This window comes from Phocoena phocoena, chromosome 14 (genome assembly GCF_963924675.1).
Source record: "Phocoena phocoena chromosome 14, mPhoPho1.1, whole genome shotgun sequence".
In the NCBI taxonomy this organism is placed as follows: domain Eukaryota; kingdom Metazoa; phylum Chordata; class Mammalia; order Artiodactyla; family Phocoenidae; genus Phocoena; species Phocoena phocoena.
In genome coordinates, this window is record NC_089232.1 from 64612454 (window position 1) to 64628955 (window position 16502).

At 34.1% G+C, this 16502-nt stretch overlaps 1 protein-coding gene across 5 annotated transcripts in view; it reads right to left on the reverse strand.

The window, feature by feature from the left end:
• Nucleotides 1-10092: 10092 nt before the first annotated feature.
• SPAST (spastin) overlaps nucleotides 10093-16502 on the reverse strand; it is a 61128-nt gene continuing 54718 nt past the window's right edge. For 3 of the 5 annotated variants that reach the window (XM_065890884.1, XM_065890881.1, XM_065890882.1), the window contains 2 exons: nucleotides 15532-15572; nucleotides 11374-11496 (listed from right to left, as the gene is read on the reverse strand). In XM_065890884.1, coding sequence (XP_065746956.1) covers nucleotides 11374-11496; nucleotides 15532-15572 — 164 coding nt within the window. Of the gene's footprint in view, nucleotides 11497-15531; nucleotides 15573-16502 lie in introns of those variants that run through there. The other 2 variants (XM_065890880.1, XM_065890885.1) reach the window with 2 other exon arrangements.

The window sequence follows — 16502 nt, forward strand, 5'->3', positions numbered from 1 at the left end:
ACTCAGTACTTGCTACTTCTGGACAAGATTAGAATCAAGAAGGCAAGTTAGAACATTATTGCTTCATTTACCCTGAGCAAATCATTCTCAATTCTTTTTTTTAAAATATTTATTTATTTGGTTGTGCCAGGTCTTAGTTGCAGCAGGTGGGCTCCTTAGTTGTGGCATGCGAACTCTTAGTTGTGGCTTGCATGTGGGATCTAGTTCCCTGACCTGGGATCCAGCCTGGGCGCCCTGCATTGGGAGTGCAGAGTCTTAACCACTGTGCCACCAGGGAAGTCCCCATTCTTGATTCTTGAAGTTTCTTTACAGTCTTTTTTTTTTTTTTTTTGCGGTACGCGGGCCTCTCACTGTTGTGGCCTCTCCTGTTGCAGAGCACAGGCTCCGGACGCGCAGGCTCAGCAGCCATGGCTCACGGGCCCAGCCGCTCCGCGGCATGTGGGATCTTCCCGGACCAGGGCACGAACCCGTGTCCCCTGCATCAGCAGGCAGACTCTCAACCACTGCACCACCAGCGAAGCCCCAGTCTTTTTTATTTTAACAAAACTGGAATCAAACAGTACATATTATTTATAGTCTGCCTACTTCATGTAAGGATGTATTGTGACATTTTTCCCGTGTCTGAATTTTCTAGAATATAGTTTTAGTGACCTTAGAGAATTCAATCATAGGCATGTGCCTTAATATCAATATATTAACTAATTCCTTATTGATGAGTACAACAGGGTTTAGAGATAGCAAAAATAAATCTCTCAAGCTATTTTAAGAAGAAGAAAAAAATCTAATACAGGGAATTGAGTAATTGATATAAAATCATAGGAAACAACTAGACAGAAGATCAACAATGAAACAGAAGACTTGAACAACACTATATACCTATTAGACCTAACATATGTCTAGAATACACCATCCAACAACAGCATAATACACATTCTTCTCTGGTGTATATGGAGCATTCCCAGGACGTAACATTTGTTAGGCCATAAAATAATTTTCAATAAATTTAAAGGGATTAAAATCATAGAAAGTATGTTCTCCAAATATACTGGAATGAAATTAGAAATCCATAACAGAAGGAAATTTGGGATGCTCCCATCTGGTGGAAATTTAAAAACCTTAGTCAATGGATCAAAGAAGAAATCACAAGAGAACTTAGAAAATACGTTGAGATGAATGAAAATTAAAACTCAACATACCAAAACTTATTGGATACAGCAAAAGCAGTTCTTAGAGGGAAATGTATAGCTGTAAATGCGTGTATTAAAAAAAGAAGGATCTCAAATCAATAACCTAACCTTCCATCTTAAGAAACTAGAAAAAGAAGAGCAAACTAAACTTCAAGCAAAAAGAAGGAAATAAAAGGACTTCCCTGGTGGTCCAGTGGTTAAGACTCTGCACTTCCACTGCAGGAGGCACGGGTTTGATCCCTGCTTAGGGAGCTAAGGTCCCATGTGCTGTGTGGTGCGGCCAAAAAATTAAAAAGAAGGAAATAAAGCTTGGAGAGGAAATAAATGACATAGAGAATAGAAAAAAAATAGAGAGGGAATTCCCTGGCAGTCCAGTGGTTACAGTGGTTAGGATTCCTTGCTTTCACTGCAGGGGCCCAGGGAACTAAGATCCTGCAAGCTGCACGGCCAAAACATTAATTAATTAATTAATTTAAAAAAAGAGAAAACAAAACCAAAAATTGATTCTTTGCAGTTTTCAACAAAATTGACAAAGCTCTACCTAGACCAAGAAAAAAAAGATTCAAATTACTAAAATTGGGACTTCCCTGGTGGTCCAGTGGGTAAGACTCTGCATTCCCAATGCAGGGAGCCTGGGTTTGATCCCTGGTTGGGGAACTAGATCCCACATGCATGCCAAAACTAAGACCCAGTGCAGCCAAAATAAATTAATTAAAGTTTAAAAAATAATAATTAAAAAATTATTAAAATCAAGAAAGAAAGGGGGGACATTATATTGATCTAACAGAAATAAGGATTATAGGGAGTATTGTAAACAGTTATATACCAACAAATTAGATAACCTAAATGAAATGGACTAATTTCTATAAAGACACAAACTACTGAAAACGACTCAAGAAGAAATAGAAATCTGATTAGACATAACAAGCAATTGAACTTATAAATTAAAAAAAAAATTCCACAAAAAGCCCAGGCAAAGATGGCTTCATCGATGAAGTCTACCAAACATTTAAAGAAGAATTAGCACCAATCATTGACAAACTGTTCCCCAAAAATAGAAGAGAAAGGAACACTTCTCTTCTCATTCTATGAAGCCAGAATTACCCTGATACCAAAACTAAACAAAAACATCACAACAAAACTACAGACCAACATCCCATATGAACATAGATACAAAAACACCTCAACAGAATAATAGCAAAATGAATCCACCAAAATATAAAAAGAATCATACACCATGAATGAGTGAGTGGGAATTCACAGGAATGAAAAGCAGGTTCAACATATGAGAATTAAGAATGCAATATACCATATTAATAAAGGGCGAACACCACACAATCATCTCAATAGATGCAGAAAAACATTTGACAAATCTAACACCCCTACCAGAAAAAACAACAAACTAGGAATAGAACCACAGACATAGGTTCTTATGTTGAATAATTAGACCTTTTAGTTTGGAGTGTATTCTATAATTAGGCCTACATCTTTGTATGAAGTTATTAGACGTTTTATTTTGTTTTGAATATATTTTTGCCATTAACCTGCTTACTCTTTCTTCTTGCTTTTGCTATTGTCTGTCTGTATTACGAAGTCTTGTTTCATGTGTTTTGTTTATATTTTATTGTTTTATCTATTTTTAATGTATAAGGGAGTGTTCCATAGGAAACAGATGGAAGTATAAACCTGGTAAGTCTTCAGTACAAGCCAGCCCTAAGCCCTAACAATTGGAAGTCCCATTGGATTGGTAATCAATTGTTGAAAAAGTGATTGATCAAACTTTGCCTTAAGTATCCTGTTCATGAGAACACTGTCTTGTCAGTTTGTCAAAAAAAGATCACTTTGATTAGTCCATATTCTGGGATTAGTGATCTGTAGAGTTTGTGACTGTTGATTGTACAGACTCTTCCTAGTCATCCTGCTTGGCTGGAGAATCTGTGACACTAACAAAATACACATTGTCGATCAACCACCATGGCCTCCCTTTCTTGCAAATTACCTATGTCAAAGTCTCCACCTCCTCCTAGAAGAACTTCTGCCCCTTATATAAAATTACTTATAATCCAAAGTCTTGCATTTTCATTGGTAAATTTAAAAAAATCAACATAGAATAACAATTACGAGAATTTTTGACATAAAATCAATTTTTTAAACTGAGAAGACAGAACACCAGTGAACAGTCAGCTTTGTTAATTGGTATGCTGAGGCTTCAAAAGAAAATTCTAACTCCAAGACCGTCTCTCTGAAAGATTTTGCAACCTTCTGAAACCTACCTTCCTGGCATTTTTCGCTTTCTCTTCAGCTGTCCCTGACTTTCTAAGTGACATACCTTTTCTTCAGGGTTTTCTCAGGAAAATCAAAATCACATTGTAAACTTACTAGACCAGAAGTCAGATTTATAGAAGTTAAATGAAAACTCTAATCTAGAGCCAAAACCCAGGAGTTTAGGAAAATCTTTTTCCTAAACTTCAGGAAGACAGGCAAAAAAAAATTGCTACAGAACTCAGGATTTTGTTAGATACTTAATGTCCTGGACTACAGATCTGTACCAAATAATTCGTTTGTTCCTCAGAAAGGGTAAAATGTTTTATGTCAGCAGAGTAGAAAAGATTTAAATAACTCCACTATGTAATAAAAGTTTAAAAATAAAAGTAGAAAATATACCACTTAATTTCAGCATCTTTTAAGGGAAGATTGACCAAAGATTCAAAATTGTAAACTAAATAAAAATGAAAGGGAATTCCCTGGCAGTCCAGTGGTTAGGACTCCATGCTACAGCTACAGGGGGCCTGGGTTTATCCCTGGTTGGGAAACTAAGATCCCACAAGCCGTGCGGTTTGCGGCAAAAATGATGATGATGATGATGATGATGATGTTGTTTGGAAGTTTCCTGAGGTCTGTTTTTTTTTTAGTTCCCTAAGGATTGAACCCAGGCCCTCAGCAGTGAGAGTGCAGAGTTCTAACCACTGAACCACCAGGGAATTCCTCTCCAAACATTATTTGAAAAGATTTTGAAACAATGAGGAAGTTGCAGAAAAGTTTTAACTACAGTGCAAATAACTTTGTTTTCCTTGAAATGTTAAGTTGTGGACCTGCTGCCCCATCACCCCCAAACATGTTAGTGTGTATTCCCTGCAAACAGGGACGTACTTCTATGTAACCACAGTAACAGCCATCAAAATCAGAAAATTAACAATGACACATTACTGTCATCTAACCCTTAGACTCCGTTCAAGTTTTGTCAGTTGTTCCAATAAGGTATTTTATAGCAGAAGGAACCAGTTCTAAATCACAAGTTGCATTTAGTTGTCATTCTATTTTGTCTCCTTCAGTCTGGAACAGTTCTTCAGTTTTTCACTTGACTTTCACGAATTTGCCAGTTACTTTGAAGATTCCAGTTATTTTGTAGAATGCTCCTGGAATAGATTCAGGTTGTGAATCTTTGACAGGAATATCATGGTAGTACTGCATTTTTCTCATTGACCCTATTATGTGAAATTTGGCCCAGTAATAACTTTCATCACTAGATTAAGGTGGTATCTGTCAAGTTTTTCCACTGTAAAAACTGTACTTTGAAACTATGTGAATGTATTCATACTTAATCACGCTTTCAATTTATTCTTGTGTTTATGTATATGTTCACATTGGCTCATGGTTTCTTATTTTACCTCATGGGTTATAATCCATTACTATAATTACTTTAGATGCTCAAAATTGTCCAGTGGGAGCCCCTCTAATCAATAATTCATCCTCATCCTTCTTTAAGCACTTTCTTCTTTTCTGGCACAAGATATTCTGGGTTATCCTGTATTTTCTCTGCCCTAAACCTGGAGTTGGCCATTTCACCAAGGAGCCCAGGTTCCTTTAGTGGATATTATGCACCGAATGTTTGTGTCCCCTTAAAATTTGTATATTGAAACCCTACCGCCACAACGTGATGGTATTTGGACATGGGGTCCTTGGGAGATAATTAGGATTAGATGAGGTCATGAGGGTGGGACCCTCAAGATAGGATTAGTGTCCTCATAAGAAGAGACACCAGAGAGCCTGCTCTCTCTCTGTCACTGAGGACACAGCCATTTACAAGCCAGTGAGAGCTCTCACCAGAAACAAAATTGGTCGGCACGTTGATCTTGGATTTCCTACCCTCCAGAACTGTGAAAATAAATATCTGTCATTTAAGTCTTGCAGTCTATGATATTTTTGTTATGGCAGCTCAAGCAGACTAAGATTTTGATACCAAGAAGGGGGATGCTGCTTTTAAAAAACACCTAAAAATGTGGCAGCTTGAACAGACTAAGACAGTAGAGAATTTAGAAGACAGGAGTGGTATGTGTGCTCATTGCTTTTGGGGTGTAACTACTCCAAGGCCTTCTCAGTGCAAAGAACTGGGGAATATGTGTACACAAATATAAATATATTTACATCTACATTTCTTCATCTGTTTTTATATATCTTAAATCATGAATTCATACTCTTAAATCCAATTCCAGCCCAACCCCACAGGTTTCATTTTTTTTGTATTCATAACTCCATTCTCTGACAGAAACATGGCTCCACTATGGTTAATATATTGACTTGTCTGATTAAGTCTCTTGCATGTAAGCAGTTTGTCATCTTTGCTGACACCTTTCCCCAATACACACCTCTCTATTCTTGAGAACTTATTCCTCATTCTAGGTTGCCCCAACGCATACGAATAACTTCCTTACTCTGTCCCCAATACCCCATACTAAGCTGCCCATTATTGTAGACACCCTCCTCACCCCACTTGGTCTATGACACCCACTTTGGGCCACCATGTGTCCCTCCTCCCCACTGCAAAACCTGCCCTGAACAACTGTGCAGAAAAGAAGCTAGCATAGCTGGGCTGAGATTGCTATCTTTTGAAAGGCCAGATTCCAAGTTTGGTTGGCATCTGGGAACTTGGATTTGGGGGAGGGTTCCCACTATTCCCTGAGAGTGGTTCACTGTGCCTAACACATTTAGGCCTAACATCTTCACCCATGTTGTCATAACTTGATGCTGGAGGAATTAAGTGCATCCTGTGTAATTCCACTGGGAGAGGACTCTTGGAAGCTGGTGCTTGGTTTCCTCTGGACTTTGCCCCATACTCTTGTTCCCTTTGCTGGGTGAGATTATAATATGCATCCTCATTAGTCTACCTTACAATAATACTATACAACTTTATGTACAATATAATAACCTTATTTCAACATAATTCCATTCACTGCCCTCTCCTACCCTTTGTGCTATCTTTATCATCTACTTCTACATACACTATAAATACCACACTGTAAATTTTTTAAAAACAAATATTCAGAGAAATTAAGAAAAAATTATCTTTTGTATTTACTAACATATATATCATTTGCAAAGTTCTTAATTCCTTCCTGGCGATACAGATTCCTATGGAGGATTACTTTCTGTCAGCCTAAAGAATTTCTTAAAGCATTTCCTATAATGTCAGTCTGCTAACAAGAAATTCTCTTAGGTTTTGTACACCTGGAATAGCTTTTATTTTGTCTTACTATTTTGAACATTCTAAGTAGACGCAGAATTTTAGGTTAACTTTTGTTAATTTTTGCACTTTATTTTTTTTAATTGATGTACAGTTGATTTCCAATGTTGTATTAGTTTCAGGTATACAGCAAAGTGATTCTCATATATATATATATGTAAAATTTTCTAGATTCTTTTCCATTTTATTACAAGACACTGAATATAGTTCCCTGTGCTACACAGTAGGGCCTTATCTGTTTTTTATATAGTAGTGTATGATTTTTACACTTTAAGAATGTCATTCCATCATTTCCTGGATTCCATTGTTTCTGATGAAGTTAGCCACCACTTTTACTGTTTATTCAAGTGTAATGTCATTTCCCCTCTCTGGCTGCTTTTGAGATTTTTTTGACTTGATTTGGTTTTGTGCATGTGTGTGTGTTTTGCAATACTGTGCACCCAGATGTGATCTTTGTTGCATTTATTCTGCTTGGAATTCACTGAACTTCTTGGACCTGTAAGTTGATGTTTTCCAACAATTTTGAGAAAATTTCAGGCATTACTGCTTCAAATATTTCTCTTGCCCCATTCTCTTCCTTTCCTCTCCTCTGGACCTCAAAAGTACCTTACATTAGACTGATACTGTCCCACAGGTCTCAAATCTCTGCTGTTTCTTTTTTCCTCTGTGCTTCCGTTTGATAACTGTACTGGCTGTCTTCCACTTTTCTTTCCCCTGCTTGTGCAGTTTACTGTTAAGCCCATCCAGTGAACATTTAAATTTAGACACTATGTGTTTCCTTTCAGATTCTAATTCTTAATCACCAGACTTTCCATTTGGTTTTCAGTTTCTGTTTCTCTGCCAAGAATCCCAATCTATTGATCCACCATTTTTTCCCCTGTAAATTTTAAAATGTATTTTAAAGCTGTTAAAAAATAATTTTGTTAACTCCAACATAGGGTCATCTGTGTATCTGCTTCTATATATTTTCTGTTGATTACGGATCATATAATTTTTCTTTGTATGCTTAAGGTTTATTTTGTACTGGACTTTGTGAATGACATATTGTAAAGACTCTGGATTTTGTTTTCTTCCAAACAATGTTTTATTCTGGCTAGCTGTTAACTTACTAATGTATAACCTTGATGCTGTGAAAGCCTGATTTTAAGCTTTGTTTCAGTGAGTTTCTTCGCATTTTGCCCAGAGTCCTAAAGTACATCCCTTAGTTTTGGGATGTTGTCCTTCCTCCTAAGCCACGGCCCGTTTTGGGTTTCAATGGGAAACCAGAAGTGTTTACTAAACCCCTCTTATTCGCCCTGTATTCGTCCAGCCGTTGTTACCACTACTCAGTTCCTTGGACTTCAACTATTGCTTTCTGCTGGGTTCCTTTGAATATCACACTGCATAGGTACAATTTTGGAACCCACCAAGCATTTGAAAAGAATTTGCAAGTAGATTTGGGGGATTAGATCTCTGAAGCTCTCTCCATTTCAAAATTTCCCTCCTAATTTCAAGCTGTCCTAGAAGCCCCAAATGACTCCTCAGCCCAGCAAGACTGTCACATTCTGCTTGAATTCTATTTCCAAGCACACTGCACAAGCTGGAAATTTCCCTCATGGTAAAAAGCTAGTTAATGTGGATCTCTTCTAGTATATGATTTTGTGCTGTTTTTGCCTGTTTTTAATTGCTTTCTAGAGTCTTCTAATCACAGCTTTTTATACTTTGTTCAGACTTTACATTTTTATTGGCAAGAGAGTCAGTCCAATAAAAGCTATTCCTTCAATACCAGACTGCAACCTCTGAAATCTCAAAAAGTTTCAAATAAAAAAATTAAAAGCAAAATAAAGTTTATAATTTATTTCCAATCCATTAGGATAAAAACCCACTTATGCAGCTGAACCCTTTAATTCATTTCTTCTGAAGAAAAGTACAAAAGACCAGAGTAAAACTGAGACAGGCATTTAAAGGAAAACCCTCTGACTCAGAGTCCAAAAACAAACTGTAAATGGTTCATTCTACCAAAAGAATTAGTTTTTGTACAAAATATAATGAATTTTACACTATACACAAAGACTGCTGTATATTTACTTAAATTAGAATTCTAGTATCTGATTTTCCTCCAATCCTTCCCAAGCACAAAGTATATATGCAAGTCGGAAATCTAATAACCTCAATTGGCAGACTGTCTTAGAATAAGCTTTTACCCTTAAGATATCTGGAAAGATAGTATTGATTCTTTCCCTTGGCTCAAAGTCCAGTACATCAGTAAGTTTTAATTTAGTTTACGAAACTCTGCCATATTTACATGAACAACACACTAACGTTTAATGTTTAAACATTACCTTTTACGAAATAACATGACACAGAGCTCAGTGCAAAATCTACAAGGTCACAATCTAAGCCTAATACTAATTCGGGAAACCTCAGCAACTTCTATCTTTATTGAAAAAGACCAAACCAATCCCTTACACATCCTACTATATAATTATTCTATGTTTATGGCCCTTCCATGAGAGAAACACAGCTTAAAATAAAACTTGGTCATAGTTAAGTCAAAGAAAATAGTTCTGTAGCACTAAGCTCAATTTTAGACCTCATCAGGAAATTAAAGTAACTTCCATACACGGATGGATATTCATACAGTAATATAATTCTGACTCAATGTTTATAACAATATTAATTTGACTTTTATATAACATTTGAAGTCTTTGTTATCTAAAACCTTTCCCAATAAAAAGTGAGCTACATTCAATTATTGCAGATAATTTTATGATAATTTTAAAGTTTATATTTTAAAGTTGAGTTTAAAGCACACAAACTTTTAATACGATTGACCAGTTATCCAAGTATCAATAATGTTAATCTTTTTCTAAATGAAAAGAAAAAATGAAATTTTATGAGCTTTATTGAAAATGTTTTAATTTGGGATGTTCCTAATTCTTGTCATCGTGTATATTTCATCATCTGTCATTATCAATATTTTATATTGGATGGTTTAGAGTTTGAGACCTTAGAAAGATACTACTCATGACCTAAAAATATGTATGGTTCTGGCTTAAAAATTTTTTTTTCTATTTATCTCAACCCTCATTTTTATTATCCAGGGAGTTCTATGGTTAGAAGAAACATGATTTAAGTTATGGTTACAGATAGCACATGATCTTAAGAAATCATACATCTTCTATATTTAGATAAATCTTTAAGATGAGAAAGAGTAAAGTGAAGAAGAATGTATGTCTTCATTATAAAATTCTTATCTAGTGGGGGCAAGTTTTTAACTTTAATATATTCTCTCTAAACCAAAGCTATTTTTCTTAAATGAAAAATTTGTTACTACTATAAAATTATTATTTCCACCCATGACATTTTACATAAAAGCACCAAAGAAAATTTCTATAAACAAACTTTTAACCAGTAAACTAAGGGCAAATATCTATTTGCCTTTATTACAATATTTAAAAGGCCATGATATGAGTCTCTACTTCCTACAATAACGTTTTTATAATAAAAACCCAGGCATACTTATACAAACAAGAAACAGAATTACTGTACATTTTTGGGGAACAAAAGGCAGCTTAACAGACTAAAACTTTTTAGTTAACAAAGTGAGCACAAGAAACCTATAAAATGTATGCAATGTATAAAAATTCAGTAATTTTTTTTAAAGTTTCATTGGAGGGATTAATAATTATTAAGAATAAAACATGGTAAATCCACTGGCTTGTAATTATCCTATAAACAGTAAGAAAGTAATAAGCAATAAATTAGAAATGTCTTAGCTCCTAGTACTTCCCTTCTCTTGTACAGAAACCACTTTTACAGCAGTTAAAATTGGCTTTTTTAAATATTAGAATTCTAACAGAAAATAAATTCCATTAGGAATAAGTTAACAGTCTACAATAGATTTCTGACAAATATATTAGAAAAAAAATACATCAGGTCACAGGAGGACTGATCTACATGTTGTATGACAGAGTGTCTGAAAACTTCAAAATTTCTCCTTCTCCATTTCACTAGATTTGTTTTGTTGCTATCATATTACTTTCTAAATTGTTTGGTAGAAAGGTAATAGAAAAATAAAAAGTGAAAAGGATACATTGTTTAATGTCTGTAGATTTATGAAGAAGAAAAAAACCTTCAAAATACTTTTTTCCTACTGTTACATAGGAAAAAGTTTCATTTGGCACACAATTTGTAAAAAGAAAAAAAAAAGAAACAGAGTGTTTGGCATTCCAATCACCCATAGTGTAGTAAAGACAACAGTAGGAAAGGAAAATAGGAAAAATTACTATTTTAAGAAAAGATGTCAGAAGACAAACAACCAAAGGCTCTTGTGTCTTCTACCATTCACTGTCTCTGGAATACTTTCATCTGCAACATAATATACAAATTATTATTTACATTATGATTATATTGGTAAAGAAGACCAGAATCAGTTTTTGTTCTGCTCTAACTTACAGTGCCCATCGGGATATCTGTGACCATCAAGGCAAGAAGGCCTTAAACAAAATATTCCATTTGCATTGTATACTTTATTTAAATTTATTTTACGGTTCATCTTCTGGGGTGCACAAATAATTGTAAGACTCTGAAAAGTCCTGTAAACTTAGGCTGAGTTTCTGTAGCAGATAACTATTCATAGAAGATGGTAGGTTTCTCTCTTGGAAAGTAAAACGTTCTGCAGGTTTAAACAGTAGTATCTCCAAAATCCTTGTTCCAACGTATGTATGCTTCTAAGGTTTGAGGACTCACGCTGCGTTTTATCTTTTTTAAGGATTCGGTGAAGTCAGATAATCGAATATTTCTCATCTAGATTAAAAAAACACACATGATGATAGATGAACACATATGCAATAGTTAACCCAATGACGGATAAAAGTAATGATGCTGTTTATTAATGTTAAAATATATAGAGATGTATTCTTAGAAAATCATGCCAATCATCTTATTTTATATATTATTCTTTATTAGGCAAGTTTGCTATATAAGAAATCCTACCAAAATGCTATACCAATATACTTTCATTTCACGTTTTAGCTCCTAGGTATTAACATTTTAAATCGCAATATTTTCCCATTATAAAAACAAGACATACTCATTACAGAAAATTTGACAAAATACAGACAATCCGAAAAAAGAATCACTCACAATTCCACCGTTCAGATATACAACAACTATTTGGCTTATCTCCTTCCAGTTTTTTTTCTGCGTATAGTTCCACGGAATTTTGCACTCTCAAGTCTCACTCACCACAAACACACTCTAGCTAAATTCATGCCAGGTTTATCAGAAAGGAAAGAGGAGTTTACAAGATGTACACAGGACTTTGAAGGAAATATTGCTCTTTAACTACAACATGGAGGAGGCTTATGTCTGAAATTTTCTAATATTAGTATTGCTTATAATACATTTTTATGTCAATTTGGTCTTATATTCTGAGATTTTTAATTGGCTTCAAGAAAGTAAAATAAAACAATACTGAGTTAATAAATACCTAATTTTTACCTAAGGATTTTCAAAAGGCAAAATGGAGTTTGGCACAAGATGACCAGTATTAAAAATTATCACTTATGTATTATCACATGTATATTTTGCTCCCAAATAAGAAGTTAAAGAAGAACTGGAGATAAAACTTCAACAACTGATATTTATCTATATTATTCTTTTTATTACTCTTATAAAACCCAATCTAACTACTCCACATCCTCTCTAATATCAACATAGCATAGATTAAGAAAATGAACTACATTTGTAACTTGTAGCCTAATCTGAAAAATTTGTCAAAATGGAAAAGGATATATTGTTACCGTAATCGCTGCATGACCCCTATTTGCCCCTTATTTAACTGTAAAACACACACTGGCTCTTCCTAAAGCCCAAAATTTAGAAGAATGATGAATGTAATGTGAGTATTATCTATGATACTCCTGAATATCTGTTATTAAGATTAAGGTTTCAAAAGCTTTTGATGAAATTCTAATTTATGTTCATAGTTTGGTGTGTGTGTGTGTGTGTGTGTGTGTGTGTATTTCACTGTGGAAAACAGTATGGAGGTTTCTCAGAAAACCAAAACTAGAACTACCATATGACCCAGCAATTCCACACCTGGGTATATATCTGAAAAAAACAAAAACACTAATTTGATAAGATACATGCACCCCAATGTTCATAGCAGCCTTATTTACAATTGCCAAGATATGGAAGCAACCTAAGTGTCCATCAACAGATGAATGGATAAAGATGTGGGGTGTGTGTGTGTGTGTATAATATATATATATGCACACATATATTATACACACAATGGAATACTACTCAGCCATAAAAAAGTACAAAATTTTGCCATTTGCAGCAACATGTATGGACTTGGAGGATATTATGCTAAGTGAACTAAATGAGACAGAGAAAGACAAATACTGTATGATATCACTTACATGTGGAATTCAAAAAATACAACAAACTAGTGAATATAACAAAAAAGAAGCAGACTCAGATATAGAGAACAAACTAGTGGTTACCAGCAGGGAGAGGGCGAGAGGGGCAATGTAGGCATGGGGGAGTGGGAGGTACAAACTATCGGGTGTAAGATAGGCTCAAGGATGTATTGTACAACATGGGGTATATAGCCAATATTTTGTAATAACTTTAAATGAAAAGTAACCTTTAAAAGTTATATAGAAAATATGATATTTTAAAGTTACTAAGAGACTAATGTATATAACAGGAAAAATCAACCGGTAGCTAGTTAAGTAAAGAGGGAAAAATAAATAGCAAAGAAGTCTTATCAAAACAAAATAATAAAAGAACTAATAAAGTTGAACTGGATACAAACTGTGTGCTTTATAAACAAAGTACATTATACTCTGAATTTATAACCAATGATTTTCAGCACTACCTTTTAAAAACACAGAATTCTAACACAATTATTTGAGTTTCTATTCTTATAAACTATAAAAGGCAAATTAGGTATATCTCATCTAAATTTCTGCATATAGACCAGCACCTGATAACACAATTATTAAAATTGTACCGAAGAATGGCTGAAAAAAATTCTAGTATACAATTTTAAAACCAAACTACTTGTGTTTTTCTGTCATCTCATAAATAAGAAAATAGAATGGATTTCCTTGATCTCTATAATAAATTGCCATTATTTAGTATTTATGTATTTTAAAATTATTTAATGGATACCTATGCAGTATTCACTATTGCCAGACTTTTCTAAGTGCTTTATAAATATTAACTCATAAGCCAGGACTAATGACTAAAAGCTATTATCAAATTATTAATACTAAAATCATTAGGTTAAAAATAAACTTAAACTGAATCAAAGTATACAGTAGAACCAAAAACTATAACACTGTAACCTGACTACACATAATTAGTGGAATGGTCACAAAAGGTACCAGTAATGTTATTTTTTGTAATTCATTCAGTAGTTTTAATTTTAGTATATGGTCTGTCCAAGGGACAAAGACAGAGGCCTAAAATGTCACACAATGGGCCTTTCCTCAACTTTAGGGGGCCAGAGTACATATATGAAATATCAAGTTTACCGGTCCTGAGTCCAAGGTAGGGAGAGTGGTGTGTGGCAAAGAAATAATTCATGCACAATGCTTACTTTCTGGGTAGAAAAGTACTATTAGGTTATGCTATGAGTATAAGAACATCTTAAAAAATAACATATTGATGGGATACTGTAAATAAATTATAACCTCAAGACAGTACTAATACATTTTTAAAAATTAGAAAAATGTGGAATCAAAATTATGAATCAGATAAAAGGGACCTGAAACTTATACTTTAAACATGAATTTTTAAGGTAATAGTAGCTAAACACTAAAGTATATGACATGTGGAATTCTCTATTCCTAAGCTTCATTCATGTCAAACACACGCCAGGTAAACTAGACCGCTGAAATGGAAAAAGGTGGTTGCAAGAAGTCTGAAGGCTTTCTTAGTAATGTAGTTGGTTAAGCACCATGCACAAGATGCCTGAAGACAACCTCAAATTTACTTGGAAGCCTGAAGAAAAAAGACTGTCAAAATGTACTCATACTCAAGTACATTTATTCTCTATGTTAAGAGTTCACTTGGACAGGACTCTCTGCAATGTAATGTGCAGATCCCCTAGCCAGCCACCAGCCACCAGCCTCCAGCCCACGCCTCTGGGGTTTTTTATTGGTTTTTTTGTTTGTTTGTTTTGTTTTCAGTTCACATTTGGACTCCACTGGAGTTCTAGTCTCTCTTCTGTTCCAAGAATGAAGTCTCTTTGGTTAGTAATGTTTCGGTGCTATCTGAGCTCTGAGAGATAAGTTACATAATTCAAATCTGATTTAAACTGGCTGATTACATAGTTATGATCATTCTGCATATCCAATTCTATATTTTGCTGGCAATTTTTTTCAGAAGAAATGCTTCAGCATCCCATAAGGGGACCTCCCATATTTTTTAAATGTAATGAATTACATTACAATGGAAACTGTATTGCTTTTATAAGGAAGACATAAACATTACTGAAAAACTAACAAAATAGAACATCAAGCGATTAACCTGTTACAAGCTATATTCATAATGTATAAAATCCTCAAGTTGCCTATAATTTTGTTCTGTTTAGTATTTATGTAATATGATTTGACAGAAAATGACTTAATGATTATGTATATTTATTGTGTATTACCAAAGGACACCATAAGAGACTAGTTAGACAGTCCTCCATATTTTGAAATGAAGCAAAATTAACTTTTTCTAGTTTCTAATCAGATAAACTAGAAAAATCCAGACAAAAGATATGTTTTACAATCTAGAGGACCAGAACGAAAAAAAGATAATTGTAAAATAGTATACCTCACTGGCAGACATATTCTTCACTTGTTCTGGTTTCAGTTCTGTAAAATATAAATGTCACTTACAAAAAAAAGACTTCCAAGTTTAAACTAACGATGTACAGTAATCTAAAAGTATATGTTCAATATAAATCATTATATTAAAAGAGACATACATTAATATTAAGAGCACATACAATTTATAAATGCTTAGAATAATATTCCTTCTTAGGAAGGCATTCAATTTCTTTATATATTGCTCAAGAACAACAGATTCTACAAATTTCATAGTAAACTTAAAATAATACAACTTGTTCTTTATAAAAGGCATTCGTTGTTTTAAGCCAACAACTTTGTTTCAGAATAACAGCTAAAATATTCTAAAAAATACACGATTTATACATTAGCTACTGATTCTGAGTCCAGTATCTGAACAAGATTTCATGCCTCCTGCAGAAAGAAAGCTTGACTAAAATGCTTTACCCAGAGTTTCAAACTATATTCTCAAGGTTACATTTATTATTCTTTCAAGCAGCAGTTCTTAATCAGTACCCTGTTTCACTGTGAGAGATATGTTCTAGAAGTTGAATGTTCCATGTTCAATTTTACCACCATAGCCAGTAATCTGAGTGCGTACCTGAGAGCATCACCCATCCACTGCCCATGCTGCCTGTGGAAGAGTAGCTGAGAACATCTACTCTAAAGTGATTATCACAGTGAGTTTAATCTAACATAACCTAAAAATGATAGATGTGGTATTTCAGAGTCAACAAATTACCTTGAATCAAAACAGAGCAATGAATGATATACTTTGCTGCAATTTTTCAAAAGATAACATATAATGATAAAAGTAAAAACTTCTATTTATATGTTTCCTTACACACATTAATTTCAAGTCATACTAGAATACTGAAATGAAAACAACCAAAAAATAGATGAGAAAATCTTCCCTTTATTATTCTTTTCCACTTGCTTTAAAAAGTTCTCATTTTC